Source organism: Cannabis sativa, chromosome X (assembly GCF_029168945.1).
Source record: "Cannabis sativa cultivar Pink pepper isolate KNU-18-1 chromosome X, ASM2916894v1, whole genome shotgun sequence".
Lineage (NCBI taxonomy): Eukaryota > Viridiplantae > Streptophyta > Magnoliopsida > Rosales > Cannabaceae > Cannabis > Cannabis sativa.
This window is the reverse complement of record NC_083610.1, coordinates 83,637,957-83,655,046: the sequence shown is the minus strand read 5'-3', so window position 1 is coordinate 83,655,046 and position 17,090 is coordinate 83,637,957. Positions and strand designations below refer to the sequence as shown.

The following is a 17,090-nucleotide window of genomic DNA, read 5'->3' as shown; positions in this document are numbered from 1 at the left end:
TTCCTCTTTCCAATTCGGCCAAAGAATTCTCAATTTTTTTATGCGGTTCTGCCATAGCAAAAAATTCAACCAACGACTCAGGTTGTCGCGCTTGTAATTCTTTCCAAAATTCGATTCTTGGCAAGACACATGTAATCAACATACAGACCAACAAAGACTCAGGGGCCTTCTCGACCTTGATTATCTTAGCATTAAAACCTTTAAATAATCTTGTAAGGACTCACTGACTTCTTGTTTAACATTTTCCAGTGTTGTGTACGACAGTTTGTACGTTATTGTGGCCTGGAAGTGCGTTAAGAACACGTCTACAAAGGTTTCCTAGGTTGATATTGAAGCCTCAGGTAATTGGCTAAACCAAGATCATATGCATTATCTTTTAAGGTATCTGCGTTCTGATCGAGTCACATATATGGACACTTTATCAGTGTTGATAACATAGGACATGCGAGTTCTTATCGAGTCATTGAGTACGCTGGGTCATTTGGACCAATTTGTTATGTAAAGAAACAATCTTTACTAGGTCGCAGGTAAAGGCTACTTAATCATCGCATATACTTAGGGATATGCGCGACCTGTATAAACCCTTCTTGATCCTATTTATTTCATAATACACAAAGCGTGATAATGCGACTAGACTCTGTCACGTTCACATCATCTCGCGAGTTTAGTTCAGGCGAGATTTATTCTCAAGGAGTCCCTTCTTGACAGCTTAGCAATTCTTAACGGATGTGAGTCCACATGTCACTCTTATGGGAGCCTGGTCTCAAATTTCTAAGTAAAAAATTCGCACTATAACACATTTGTATCTAAACACTATATTTTAGTCACAAATAATTTTACTTAATACCCATTCATATATATCAAAATATATTTATATATATAAATATATATATATATCAGAAAATTGATTAATTAAAACATATCATCTACGAAAGCACTCTGTTCATAGAATATAAATTCTTTTTGACCTTGATGTTATATATTTCTTTTAACCTTATCACAGTATTCTAAAAAGTTTTTATTTATTATTAATTAAGTTCTCTGCTGGGTGATGTGTACGAAGTGTTTTATTAATTCTAGTAACTCTGATTAAAGGTGCGAAGCATGGTTTTTATTTTATTATCTCTATATATAAAACAAAGCTTGATCGAGTAAATAGAACTATATATACATATTAATTGGTGGCATTCAATAGAAGGTAGCCTGTCACGAAATATATCATAGATCTTCATGTTTTCGGAACTATGAGCATCTTTAATAGAGTCCTAAAATAGTAGTATATTCCTATATTTTAATATACTTAGAAAAATTTACTCAGACTCGTTTAGAACGTCGTATTAGGTCGTATTGTATTGTATTAATTATATTGAATTCAATAATATATCATATTTTTATATAATACTATGTTAAACTTTAATTTACACGAAAACATTATATATTTAGGTGTCCATAAAAGTTAATATCACATATAATTTTATATAAAAATATAAAATACTATTCAATCTAATACTATACAATACAATACGGTGTAATACGACGTACCAAACAAACTCTATTAATCTAAAACGCGTACTAAATTTGGCACATATTAAAAGTTGTGCCAAATTTAATCCACAATGAATACTATTTATTTATTTACTATGATGTTACTGATCGACTTTTACGTTTAGATTTTTTATTTACTATATTATCATTATTTAAATAATAAAAGAATAAAAAATAATAATTTTTATATATTCTCAATGACCATCATATAACAATTATGTTTTTTTATTTATTTTTTTTTTACATCTTGTGCATTGGGATACAATTACAAGTAGTGGGTCAAATATAGCATAAACTCATTTTTTGTGTCAAATTTAGCACGAAATTTAAATCTTCCATTAGAGATGGTCTAATAGTCACTCGCCACAAGGGATGGAACCAACTCATGCCCCTCAAAGTTTTAGATAAATTATATATAGCATATGACCCTAAATCACAGAACTATGTTAGTAAATGTGTTCATTTCAAAACTTGTAGAGGAATAACCTTTTTAGAATATTTATTATTTATATATATTGTCTTTTGCCACATAAAAAAATTAATAATTTTTTAAAAAATTAAAAGCAAATTACTTAAAAATTATGGTATATCTATATTAATTTTGTTAACATTTTTTTTTATTGTTAGGTTATTTTTAGTATTAATTTTAGATTAAGTTTAGTATATTTTTAATTAAGTTTTAATCGTGTTTGGAGCATTTTTACGCTTGTTATCTTTTATTTTTACAGATTTAAAATAGAAGAAGATTAGAAAAATATCAGAGAAAAAGATGGGAAAAAGATAAAAAATATCATGATATTTTTTATAGAGAAAATTGTGGAAGCCGAAACTTCAAGCCTGAATTCGACGGTTTTCTGATTGGATTTTGGAAAAAGTCAAAACATGAAAGTTCTAGATCTCTCTTTTATCTTTCCGGAACATCTTGAATCGTTCAATTCCGAGCAATATTGAGAGAGTTATGGTCCAAATACTATCAGTCGACGCAGCAGAAAAAAATATCTCGTTTGAGGTTTCCCAAAAATTTAAATTCGAGTGGGAATTTAAATATTGCGTTTTTTCCATATTTTTAGGCCTTCAATGCCTATATAAAGGGAAGAAGGGAGTTGATTTCATAAAGCAATGTCAGAGAGAAAAAAAGTGAGAGTTCAGATACAGAGTAGAGAGATCAACTGTAATACTGGAGACATACTGCTCAGGGTTTTCAGCATTCTTCTTTTCTTCTCTTCTCTATTTTCATCTCTTTTCTTAAAGTTAATATGTGTAATTGTGCTTCAATGAACATGTGTAGCTAAACACTTTATTAGGGTTAGATGGATATTGTTTAACATTGTTTATGGTTTTAATATGATTAATTTTCCCCCTAATTTCTATGTATTCTATTTTATTTGTGCTTAATTACTTTTAATTGCCTGATCACCAATTTTAGTCTATGATTTTGATGCGAGATCTGAGAAGTGAGTGTCAAATATGCTATAGTAGAATAGAACTGAATTTCGATATAGGACGAGAGTACCTATATGGTTTAGATAGCTTATAGGGTTTCTGTGTTTAATGCCTGTTGCATGTTAAATTTATCACGAAAGTAGAAAATTTGCATGTAGTTGAGGTTTATATATCTGAGAAGACTATAAATTACCTTAGTAAACCTGCTATTGCATAGGAATTAATATTAGGAAAATAATCATATTAAGCCATATTCAATAAAAACAATTGAAATCGACACCCTAGTTTATTAACTATCAATTTTCTCGAATCGTTGCTTCCAACTATTTTTCTTATACTTCATTGTTTTTCCTATCTTTTATTTAATCAAATAGAAGTAAAAGTTTAATTTTAACGTACTTAACTCCACTCCCTGTGGGATCGACCTCACTCCTAGTGAGTCTACTACTTGAAACGATACGTACACTTGCGTGTGCTAAATATCGCAACAAGTTTTTGGCGCGTTCTTAGGGGAGTGATAGTTAATATTATTAAAAATTAAATTTTGTTCTAATTTGATTTTTCTTTCTAATTTAAGTACTAACTCTGTTGTCTCGAGATCTTATTACGCTTTCGGGTTCAATAGTTTATGAGAAGTCAAGGACCAATGCCGGATTACTGTTGACCACGAGATAGAAAAGACCTGTAGAAGAAACGAAGGAGGAGAAAATTGGAAAGAGCGGCACTAGAGATTGAACAAGAAGAAGTCATGGCTGACAACGCCAATAATGGCAACAATGGACACAACGGAGGAGGTGTAGAAGACCAGGCTAATGGACATAACAACAATGACCGTAGCCTGAGGGACTACTTACTTCCTAACTTAACAGGGGCCCGATCCTGCATAAGGCCACCTGCTGTTGACGTAAACAATTTTGAAATCAAGCCAGCCATACTGCAGATGGTCCAATCTTCAGTCCAGTTTGGGGGACTACCGTCAGAAGACCCAAACATGCACCTTGCCAACTTCGAAGAATTGTGCCAGACATTCAAGATGAACGGAGTTAGCGATGACGCCATCAGACTAAGGCTGTTCCCATTCTCACTAAGGGAACGAGCCAAAAGTTAGTTTATTTCTTTACCAACTCATTCTATCAACACTTGGGAGGAATTGGCCCTAAAATTCCTATCCAAGTTCTTTCCTCCTGCAAAGATTGCCAAGCTGAGAGCTGATATCAATAACTTCACCCAACAGGGACAATGAATCTCTTTATGAAGCATGGGAGAGGTTCAAGGACTTGCGAGAAAGTGCCCTAATCATGGGATTGAGAAGTGGTGCAAGTGCACAACTTTTACAATGGGTTGATGAATGAAACCCAAACACTCATAGATGCTTGCATTTGCTGGTGGAGCTTTCATGAGGAAAAGTGCTAATGAGGCCTTTGAATTACTTGAAGAGATGGCCATGACTAACCAACAATGGTCAACAGAAAGAGGTCCATCTAAAAAAAGTTGCAGGTATGTATGAAGTGGATGCTATTACCAAGTTGACAGCTCAGGTAGAGGCCCTAACAAAGCGATAACTCGTTCAAGTAAAACAAGCTCGGGTGGTTTGTGAGCTATGTGGAGGTCCTCACCCACATGAGGAATGTCCCATTGGATGTGAATAGTTTACCAATGGATCAAGCAAAAGCCATTGGAAACTATGCCCAAAATAATAATTATGGGCGCAACCGGCGGGCGTTCTACCGGCAGAGAAATCGGCCCCAACAAAACCAACAAAATACGGTGCAACAACAAAGTCCTAGTGGAGGATCCAATATCCAAGCTGATTTATTGCTCCAATTCATGATGGAGACTAGATCCTCTATTAAAACTCTAGAAACTCAGATGGAACAATTGGCTACTCAAGTGGCAAAACAAGCTCAAGAAAATTCACCTAGCACTAGTGAGGTAAAAGGACAAGAGCAATGTAAAGCAATCTCCTTGAGGAGTGGAAAGAGTTATGATGGCCCGAGCCAAGCTAAGCCAGAGAATGAAGAAGATGAACATCAGCACCAACAACAACAAAGAAGAAGACTGCGGCAGGTCTTCAACAAAAAGAAACTCCACCACCCATCGGCATTGACCATCACATCAAAATTCCTTATCCTCAAAGACTTCAGAAGAATAAGATAGATAAGCAGTTTTCAAAATTCCTTGAAATATTCAAGAAACTGCATATCAACATCCCATTCATAGAGGCTTTGGAACAGATGCCAACTTATCTAAAGTTCATGAAAGATATCCTATCTAAGAAAAGAAAGTTGGAAGAATTTGAGATGGTGGCACTTACTGAAGAGTGCAGTGCGGTCTTGCAAAAGAAACTACCACCCAAGCTAAAAGATCCGGGTAGTTTCAACATCCCATGCTCAATAGGGGGTTCTATACAAACAAAAGCTTTATGTGATCTGGGAGCCAGTATCAACTTAATGCCCCTATCAATGTTCAAAAGATTAAAATTAGGGGAAGCCAAACCCACAACAGTTACTTTACAAATGGCAGATCGGTCTTTGACTCATCCTCGGGGTATAATTGAAGATGTCTTGGTAAAGGTTGGTAAGTTCATCTTCCCTGCTGATTTCTTAATACTTGACATGGAGGAAGATGAGAATATTCCTATCATCTTTGGAAGACCATTCCTAGCAACAGGAAGAGCATTAATTGATGTACAGAAGGGGGAGTTAAAGTTGCGTGTTCAAAAAGAAGAAGAGACTTTCAAGGTATTTACCGCAATTGAAATTCCTACTTGTTGTCGAGTCGAAGTTGTAAAGGATGATCGAGAAGTCACTACCAACAAGACGAAAGGGAAGTCTAAAGAACGATTTCGAACTGTTCGACGACGTATGAAAAGACTGTTGTGTGGGAAATATGAAGGTGACTCTCAATCTAAGGAAAGCTTTAAAATTTGCAACATTGGAGGTCAGTTTTCTTCATTTGGCACAAAGGCCCTCATGGATGCGAGAGGTGGATTCTACCCGCCACCACCTCCACCGCCATACTGATGTGGCGCTCAGGTAAGTTTCCTTTCCTTTTTCTTTAATGTCACATTGGGGACAATGTGTCACTTTAGTTTGGGGAGGTGACTTCAATTTTTTTTCTTAGAGTTTTATGTCTTTTAATTTTTAGTTTTTAGTTTTTATTGTTTTGAGTCAATTTTCTTAATGTGAGCCAATTTAAAAGTAGGTAGATAGCATGATTTGAAAAGTTCACTTATTTTCGAAAAATCTGTGTGCTTGGTGATATTACATTCTTGACTAATTTCAATTTTGAGCATGGAATCATATTAGGTAATTTGCTACTAATTGAATTATTTTATGTATGCTGATTGTGGAATGTGGAAAATTGTTTGAAATAAATTCTAGAACTTGCTTGCTTGCTATTTGAGGCGAAATAATAAATTATGCATGATTAGGAAAGTGATTTAGGCAATTTTTTGGATCGATTGTACCTTTCAAGCCATCCTTGTAATTTTTATCATAGTTACCTTTTTTTGAGCCTTAACCTATTCTTTGTTTTACACATATTGAGCATAAAAAGATAAACCCATGAATATCCACAATTTGACCCTAATCATACCATAAGTAGATCTTTAGTTTGGGGGAATTTGGATGGGAAGTTTGTTGTATGTGTGTGGAAAAAGTGTGAAAATTGAGAGAATATAAAAAAAAAAAAAAATTGATTGACAACAACTTGAAAAAAAGGAGAAAAGAAAGAAAAATCTCACAACTAGTGTCAAATCTAGAAAAAAAAAAAAAAAGATAAATATAAAGTTGTTGCACCCTTGTTGAAGAATATATCTCTCATGTAATTAGAAAAAAGGGTATTGGGATTGTGTGAAAAATATTGTGGGTGACATGATTGGAGAAGCTTATGGTATAGTAAAGCATAAATGACCATTTCAACTACCTTTACCCTAAGCCTAACATTACAAGCCTAGAAAGACCTTCTGATTCTTGGTTGTGCATTAATCTATATTAGTGGAGAATAGTAAGTATTGCAAGCATATGGAATTTTTGGTTAGTGGATTGATGATTGTAATTGGCATACATAAAGTGGTTTAATTGTTAGTTAATTGCATTCTATGGTTTGATGAGCTAAATGAAAATAAATTGAAATATGTCAAGGGTGTAATTGAGGCGAAATTACGGATTGTATGTATAAGTGAATTTTTTCATAATCATATTATTGAACCTACTTGAAAATTACTCATGTTTTGGAGATTGACTTGTTTAATGTTTATTTAGTGTTTTACTTGAGGACGAGTAAAAGCTTAGTTTGGGGGAATTTGTTAGGTTATTTTTAGTATTAATTTTAGATTAAGTTTAGTATATTTTTAATTAAGTTTTAATCGTGTTTGGAGCATTTTTACGCTTGTTATCTTTTATTTTTACAGATTTAAAATAGAAGAAGATTAGAAAAATATCAGAGAAAAAGATGGGAAAAAGATAAAAAATATCATGATATTTTTTATAGAGAAAATTGTGGAAGCCGAAACTTCAAGCCTGAATTCGACGGTTTTCTGATTGGATTTTGGAAAAAGTCAAAACATGAAAGTTCTAGATCTCTCTTTTATCTTTCCGGAACATCTTGAATCGTTCAATTCCGAGCAATATTGAGAGAGTTATGGTCCAAATACTATCAGTCGACGCAGCAGAAAAAAATATCTCGTTTGAGGTTTCCCAAAAATTTAAATTCGAGTGGGAATTTAAATATTGCGTTTTTTCCATATTTTTAGGCCTTCAATGCCTATATAAAGGGAAGAAGGGAGTTGATTTCATAAAGCAATGTCAGAGAGAAAAAAAGTGAGAGTTCAGATACAGAGTAGAGATCGGCGTAATCTTTTGGAGACATACTGCTCAGGGTTTTCAGCATTCTTCTTTTCTTCTCTTCTCTATTTTCATCTCTTTTCTTAAAGTTAATATGTGTAATTGTGCTTCAATGAACATGTGTAGCTAAACACTTTATTAGGGTTAGATGGATATTGTTTAACATTGTTTATGGTTTTAATATGATTAATTTTCCCCCTAATTTCTATGTATTCTATTTTATTTGTGCTTAATTACTTTTAATTGCCTGATCACCAATTAACTGTCTATGATTTTGATGCGAGATCTGAGAAGTGAGTGTCAAATATGCTATAGTAGAATAGAACTGAATTTCGATATAGGACGAGAGTACCTATATGGTTTAGATAGCTTATAGGGTTTCTGTGTTTAATGCCTGTTGCATGTTAAATTTATCACGAAAGTAGAAAATTTGCATGTAGTTGAGGTTTATATATCTGAGAAGACTATAAATTACCTTAGTAAACCTGCTATTGCATAGGAATTAATATTAGGAAAATAATCATATTAAGCCATATTCAATAAAAACAATTGAAATCGACACCCTAGTTTATTAACTATCAATTTTCTCGAATCGTTGCTTCCAACTATTTTTCTTATACTTCATTGTTTTTCCTATCTTTTATTTAATCAAATAGAAGTAAAAGTTTAATTTTAACGTACTTAACTCCACTCCCTGTGGGATCGACCTCACTCCTAGTGAGTCTACTACTTGAAACGATACGTACACTTGCGTGTGCTAAATATCGCAACATTTATTTGAAAGTTGTGTCTTCTTTTTTTTAATTTTTTATGAGTTATTGTGTGTTGTTGGTATATATATATATATATATATATATATATATTTTTGGTAAATCAGTCATGAAGTGCATTACTAAAAACGATTTGTACAAACTAAGAGCACCTGATATAGCAAGGCCTCAAATCTATTTACAGTATATATTAATTGCTAGAGCACCTGATGATTCAATTACTTGCTATTAGTTACAAAGCATCAAACCATTGTAAATCTTTTTGCTGTATCTTCTTTGGCTTTACACTTGTGATTCTATTCTTTACTGCTATTTGAAGTTGCTGTACAATTATGTCGACTGGAACTATTTTATCATTCCATATTTTTTCATTTCTGCTCTTCCAAATCATGTAAACCAATCCCGCAATAGCTGCTGAAAATACTTCTTTCTTGAATTTGCCTATTTTTGCTCTTTCAATCCACCTGATAATGTTCTTCAAGGAGGAAGAAACCATGTTCCATCCCAGCCATCTCTTAACTTGCTGAAGTCCCTGCTGTGAAAAATTGCAGGAAAAAAATAAATGCTGAGATGTTTTCGTGGTTGTTCTGCACAGCACACACTCATCATCGTTCACCATTTGAAACCTGTGAAGTCTTTCTTTGGTTTTCAACCTGTCTAACATTGCAATCCATAACATAAAACTATGTTTAGGAACATTTAATCTCCCCCAAGCTTCTTTGCTCCAGTGGCAAATTTGCTCCTGCTGCTGCAATATTTTGTATCCATCTGCTATGGTATATATATTTTATTGTACAATATATTTCTGTTTTGTTGTATGATATATTACTATTCTTAGATGATATTTATTTTTTATTTACTATAATAGTGGTATATAATTTTGTTAGCATAATACAAATATTTTAATATATGTATATAATTTTATTAGCATGCTATATATATTTAATTATTATTTTGATATATTTTAAATGTATGATATATTATTTATTTTAAATAATATTTAATTAGTTTCTATTTTATTATAGGGAGTGTCACTAAAAACTGTCTTTCCAGTCACCCTCATTAGTGACGCGCATTGAAGTGTCACTAAATAGTTTTAGAGTTACTCAATGTGTGTCACTAAAACCTGTTTTTCTAGTAGTGTTATCCCATATACTATTTTTTTAACTTTTTTTTTTTTTTCAAATTTACGGTTTGGGTTTCTAAAGTGGTTGCAGTGCTAGTTGCAATAGGGGTTCCTATTTAGGTTGCAGCGCTAGTTGCAATAGGAGTTTATATGTAGAATTTCGTAAAAATGCAAAATAAATTATTTTGAAGTGTAGAAATGAAAAAGCCCCTTTATTATATACAATAATAGTATACAATTTTATTGTCACGGTATATATATATATATAATTGTGGTATATAATAATATAGTATACATATATATCAGGAATATATATTTTCATTATTATTATTGTTAGTATATATGTTTTGGTGAATGTTATATATATTTTTTTGTTATACGGTATATTATTTTATTTAAATAATATTTAAGTTCTATTTTTTATTGTACTTTTATTGACATGATATATAATTTTATTAGCATCATATATTTTTTATTTTCATTTGTTATTATATATATATTTCTATTGTAATGTATATAATTTTTGTTATATGGTATATAAGTTTTATTGTATATTATTTTATTTTAGATCATGCATGTTTTTTATTTTATTATATGTAAAGGTGATACATAATTTTGTTAATATGGTATATACATTTTTTTTAATAATATTATATTATATTGTTTTATTTTTTATTATATGTATATATTTTTATTATATGGTATATAATTTTTGTTGTCTGTAGTATATCATTTAGTTCTCGACCCAAAATTTTATCATCCAACTAATAGAAAGTGCAATTTCTCATAATTATTTTGTTTTTTTTAATGTTAAATTTATTAAAAATTCTATATAACAAAAACAAACATCATCTCCAATTCAAAGCAAAAAAAAATTGTTATATTTGTAGAACTACATTTGCAACTATACAATATACAACAATATTTTTGGATTCAAATTTGTATAAAAAGGAAAATATTAATAATAATCATTAGTAAATTGTGGGTTGCTGCTACTTTTATAGATTGATAATGTCGGACCCTAAAAGCTTACAGTGACGCACGGTGAGGGGCGAGGGACTCTAAAAGAATTAAGTAACTACATTGAATGGTCATTATATACTGTCTTTTCAGTCATTCACAATTAGTGACGTACAGTAAAAGGGTCACTAAGCAGTTTTAGAGTACTCACCGTGGGTTCTTGAAGTCTATTTTTCTAGTAGTGCCTCTCTCCCAAAGCAGCTCGAGCTCCCAAATGGAAAGCTCCTCATCTCTTAATTGTAGTGGCATGGTTATTAGAGACAATTTGTGCCCGAGGTGGCCGAAGATTTGTCGATTAGAAAGACTTTGTCCCAATGTCTTTCTTTTGAGTATGACAGTATTATTATTGAATTTGATTGTTTGAGTGTTACGTTTAAAATTAAAAATAATATCTCTCTTATTACTTTTTTAGGTCTAGTGGTGGATGATAATAGGCTCAAAGTTGTTAATTTTATTCATTGTAAGAGGTCTTTTATTAATAGTGTTGCTTATGCTTTAACCAAACTTGGTTTGACTGCAAGTAAGTAGTATGATTTGGTGATCATGCAGCTATTTTTGAAGAAATTCTAACCCACACCGTTTAATTAGAGTATTTGTTGATGTTGGGTGGTTGAGGCTTTTTTTTTTGAAAAAGAAATGCACATTATTTATTACAAGAATATATGCCACTTTATAGGATGTTAGACAAAAATTATGTCAAAACCAATTAAAAATTAATTGAAATGATCATGAATGGAGTAAGTCATACTATTATAAATAATATTAATTTTTCACATACTATCCAATATGAACTCATCTTTTACTATTATCGAAGTTACATTAATGCAAAAAAGAAAGGGGGCCCTAGCTAATAACTTTCAAATTAATAATTATATGCAACAAAAAATGGCGCTACTAAGGTAGCGTTTAGTCTTAATCTTTTCCATGTGTAATAATAAAAGTCATTGACTAGTAAACTAGACATATATATATACATAAAAATCACATATATTTAACTCTTTTTGCTTTTGTAGGTTATAAATTGTACGTTGCAACAAAAATAACATATATTTTATAAAATGAATTTAACTTCTTTTTCGATGGAAAGCTGATATAGTGATAACTATATTCATTTACAAATAAATATCCTTTTATTTTGTTTATGTTTTTATTTTATTTTATTATGGCGTAAAAATGACGTAATTATTTAAACAATGATATATGGATCGATCTAGGTTTAATTACCGACCAAACACAGTCGACACAAAGTGGGGATTAGAGGGAAAGAAGGTATATAGCGCGTGGTAGCTATCATTATTCTCATCTGGGACCTTAGTTGACAGCCTTGGGATCGAAGGCTTGGATATTAATCATGGCATAGACGAAGTATAATCATCTTCCTGTAATTGCAGAGAGAGAGTGCTCCATTTTTTATGATAAAATATACATAACTATAAAAAAAAGATGCTCACAGAAAGAATATTTATAAATTAGAATTAAAGTGTGAGAGAGAAAGAGAGTATAGTATGCTTATGCTACTGTAGAGAGATATAAAAAAAAAAAAAAAAAAAACTCACGCTCTCTCCTCTTCTCTCTCTCTCTCTTCTAACTTTCTTTTCAAGGCTACTTTATATATACATATATATTAAGATGAAACTTGAAAGAGTAAAGAGGAAAAACAAAAAAAAAAAAACTGAGAAAAGTGGCTAGCTAGCTAAAAGCAAAGTTGAAAGAAAGAAAGAGAAAGACCATCATATGGGAGTCACTACTTACTTGGTTTCTCTCTACCATCGATTATGATCGATCAAACCAAAGCTAATAATTTCCCTCTCTCTCTCTCTCTATAGTTAGGCACATTTTTATTATTGGTGATATATTGGGATTCTGAAGCTTTAATTTATTTTTAAAACCACTTAATTATAATCATCATGGAGTCTGCAAATCTCGGCCACCACCAGCAGCAGCAGCAGCTCCCAGACCAGGTTGTTGGGTCTCCTCATCCACTGCTACTAGTACCTTTAGGCGCTACCCCATCTTGCTATGGATTTGGAAGCACCACTCACCACACTTGGTCCTCATCACCCACTACTACTACTACTACTCCATCCACTTTGTAAGTATACCTTTCTCTTATCTCACCTCGAAATCTTCTCCCCTCAATAATAATCATATATATATATATATATTCATCTTTTCCTTTCTCTTGCGTGTTCATAAACTTTACCATTTAATTATATATCCTAATTGTCATTAATATTAAAATATTTGTATAATTTTCGGAATCTAATTTATTTCTTTAGTGTTGATTTGATGTTTTAAAATCAATCACCTCATGAAAGTACTACCATGCATATACACATTATTATCGAAATTAAAATATTGTTTATATTATTGTGTACTGTATATGTTTGCAGCAATATTAATAATAGCTTTGGTAACACCATTAACCCCAACTACAACTACGATGTAATGGTCTCATCAGAGTCGAGTAAAAGGGCTGTGAAAAGTAGTAGGGATAATATTGATCATCATGATAATATTATTTCTATCAACTCTTCCAATATGGTCAACCTCGAATTCGGGTTTCCGTGGACTAATTGTAATCCTTCTACTACTACTACTACTTCTACTACTGTTACTCATGATCATTCAGCCTCGTACGACATGAACCTTGCAGCGAAAATTGAGGAAGAATCGGAATCATCATTCCCGAAATTCACAGAAATTTTAAATAGTTGTACTTCTACTACAACAAGCAGTACTAGTCCTCTCTCCAACAGTACTAATCATGTTAATAATGATGATTACGCCCACTTTTTTCTCAAGCCCGGTGATCTCAGCAGTAGTAGTAATAATAATAATAGTAGTATTAGCAGTAGTAATGTCACTGATCATCATCATCATCATCATAAAAATCTCATGGTCAAAACATTGTCCTACTCAACCGGTCAGCAAGTAGTCAACGTAGAGAATCAGCAGATTTCCTCATCAACTACTTCAGAGTTCGATTCCAACAACAACAACAACAACAACAACAATAATAATAATATGACTGGTGGTAGTAGTTTTGGTGGTTTAATGGCTGCAGTGGGTAGTAGAGGACAGTTTAGTCAGATTTATCCAAGTATAAATATTTCCAACTTATTCAACAAATTATCGCCGTCTCCATCGTCCAATATCTCGGTGACTTGTAGCTTGGATATCAATTCAATTGGTCATGATCATCATCATAATCAGTCTTTCAGGGAGAGTACTCCTTCTAACAATTTTTGTGGTAGTCCATTACAACTTCACCAGATGCACTTACCGCAAAGGCCTTCAAGTGGCCTTAGTAAAAGGGTAATCATTTTCTCTTCTCTCTCTCTCTCTCTCTCTAATTACTATTTTCATAAATTTTCGAAATTTTGATTCGTATTTGGTACTATTTGGTTAAACATCTCTGTATTTTCTATTTATCTACTAATTAAATCATTTTAGATATATCTTGATCATTAAAGTAATTAATTATATGCTTAACACTTTAATTAATTAATTTAATGCAAGCTTATCTATTGAAAGGGATCTGATGTTAACTACAAATCACAATATATATATATATATATTTTAAAGAGAGAGATATATGTAACTCTACTATAATTTATATTTTGTCTCATTTTATTTAAGATAAAAATATATTTACCCAAAAGTTGGAAAGAAAGAAAATATGTATATATGCATTTAGTCGAACGTTATTTTTTTTTTTTTTACATGACACTACTTATACTTGTACTGTTGGAGATCTATATTAATGGATAAAGGAAACATACATAATGTTGGGATATATATATGTTTTATGTTTTATTTATATATATATGAGTAAAATTAATGGAATTTTACATATAAATGTATATATTAATTTGTTTTTTGTGTGGAATTAGAAGCCATCCTTTATCAATACTGAAATAACAGTAGCTAAAAGAGGAGGCAGAGGCAGTTTGATAGAACCAAAAATTAGGACAATGCAGTCTGCACCAAATAAGAAGCCACGGACGGAGTCACGATCAGCCTGCCCACCTTTTAAAGTACCAAAACAACTCACTCTTACTTTATGTACAAATTATTTACACCCTTCTTCGTATACACTCCAATATAATTCTTTATATATATAGTCGATTAATAAATATATATCATGTGTACAGGTTAGAAAAGAAAAATTAGGAGATAGAATTGCAGCCCTTCAACAGTTGGTGTCCCCATTTGGCAAGGTAACTACATATATATATATAGTGAAGTTAAATTCTATTGTTACTGATATATATATATATATAATTAGTTGCTAAATTTCATCAAAGTACGTTCGAATCGTTTAGCATAATTTATTTCTGTATCTATATTTTCTGAGACTTAATAGAGATATTTGTATTAATGCATAAATAGTAGAACTGTTAAAATCGCAGAAATTTTGGCATAATTATTACGTCTTTATTAATTATTTTTTTTTTGAAAATCTTTGACTTCTAAACACAGTACTAGCACCTAACGAAAAAATGAACTAGAACTTAAAGACATTGTTTAATATATATAGTAATCAAGAATTGGAGATATTGAAACAGTAAATAGCTCAAGGAGTAGTTGTGTTGAAAACTCTTATAAGATTTTGCACTGCTTGGCTGCCGTCATTTTACATATGCAGACAGACACAGCTTCCGTACTAATGGAGGCTATAGGATACATCAAATTTCTTCAAAACCAAGTCGAGGTACATATTTACTTTCCCTTCTTAATAAATATCTTATCCCTCTTACTATGTATATATATATATGTCTGTGTGTGAAGAAAGTTCAGCTGATGATGACACATCGATCGAAACATATCACATGAAACTTTTTCATCTCTGAATTAATAGTGGTACTATATATAAAACATCTATGAATAATTACACATGTAAAATTGTCTATACAAAGAGTGCGTGCCGAACTTACTAATGGGATTATAATTCTCATTTTTTTTACTTAAAAAAAAAATTGTCTAAGAAGTGGGAAATTGAACCCTTAGTATATGCCAAATATTCGTGGCATTATCACCAACATTATGTATCTTCTTATTTTATTTTTCTCTTTCTCTATACTTGATAGAAGATCTGTGTACTTAATTTGCATTATTGCATGTCTCTAAATGCAGACACTAAGCGTTCCATACATGAAATCTTCACGAAAGAAGATCATTAAATCAACGCAAAGGGTATGTGTACATACATATGTAGTATCATTATGACTTTATATATATATATATAGTAGAATTAGGTCTCTACTTTTAGCGTTTAGGGAAATTATAACTAAATTTTTTTCATATAATTGTGTAAATATTCAGTTACACAAACAAGTATGTGTGTAACTAAATCATCTGAATCTTTAAATTCCAAATTATTCAGAATTTTTTTAAAAATGAATACAGTAATGCCTATACTATATAATTTCTTGGAGGTTTAAAACATAAATGTTCTACTGAACTTGTCCTATATATATATATATATACATAACTAACAAAGAGAGTTATTGCTTACAATTTCAGGGTGTAAAAGAAGATTATGGAAGTGTATCAGATGAAAAGGGGGATCTCAGAAGTCGAGGACTTTGTCTAGTGCCTTTGTCATGCATGTCTTACGTAACGGGCGATGGTGGTGGTGGAAGTATGTGGCCTAATTAACTACAGTACTGGAATAACTTGATTAATTAATTAATTAATTAATTAATTATATTTTATCCAAATAAACAGATTAAGGTAATGTTATTTATTATTACAACTCGCCATCATCAGCCAAGTACTCATGATTGAATAATTTCTCTTAAGCTCAAGTGCTTTAAAAGTGATCTCTCAGTCTCACTGATCTATATAGTAGTTTAATGGAGCAAATTTGGTCATCCTGTTAAAAAAGGGAATTAATCCAGGATAGACCAAATTTGATCCGTTAACAAATTATTTATGTACTGAAACATTAGTTAATTATAAATGTATTATATATAATTAAAGAGCAGGGTAGTTTCTTAATTTGAAATAATTATTCACATTTGCTAGTTACACACACTAGTAGTACTACTATACAAAAAAAAAAATTATACCAATTCATTATGTCATCTTATTAAAGGTAATTTGTTATGTTAGTCCTACTTATGGAGTACTTATAGAGTGTCGTAATCCTTCCTTTCATAATTTTGTTTAATCTATATATATATATAATAACTTTTCTCCAATATCAAAGTAACTCATATTTTCTATTCCCAAGAGGTAAATCATGAATGTGAAACACATTCTCATTTGTGGAAAAGCTTTGTTATTATTACTTTTAGAGTGAAATTATATTAGCTCGACTTACACAGAAAT

General features: G+C 31.4%; 1 protein-coding gene and 1 non-coding gene across 4 annotated transcripts; one reads left to right on the top strand and one right to left on the bottom strand.

The window, feature by feature from the left end:
• Nucleotides 1-4,186: 4,186 nt before the first annotated feature.
• LOC133032850 (small nucleolar RNA R71) lies at nt 4,187-4,293 on the bottom strand. The gene has a single exon (XR_009685439.1). It is a non-coding gene; the product is annotated as a small nucleolar RNA R71 (small nucleolar RNA).
• Nucleotides 4,294-12,300: 8,007 nt separating this feature from the next.
• On the top strand, nt 12,301-16,730 carry LOC115701158 (transcription factor bHLH110). Of its 3 annotated transcripts, none has more exons than XM_030628878.2 (7): nt 12,301-12,843; nt 13,145-14,069; nt 14,651-14,791; nt 14,909-14,974; nt 15,403-15,468; nt 15,891-15,950; nt 16,281-16,730. In XM_030628878.2, exons 1-7 carry the CDS (start codon nt 12,659-12,661, stop codon nt 16,413-16,415), a joined length of 1,578 nt encoding a protein of 525 aa, XP_030484738.2. In that variant the 5' UTR covers nt 12,301-12,658; the 3' UTR covers nt 16,416-16,730. The 3 variants fall into 3 exon arrangements, 2 of the variants coding, with proteins under 2 accessions (XP_030484738.2, XP_030484730.2); XR_004008519.2 differs by having other exon boundaries at nt 12,304-12,843; nt 14,648-14,791; nt 15,295-15,468; nt 16,281-16,304; XM_030628870.2 differs by having other exon boundaries at nt 12,304-12,843; nt 14,648-14,791.
• Nucleotides 16,731-17,090: the final 360 nt, after the last annotated feature.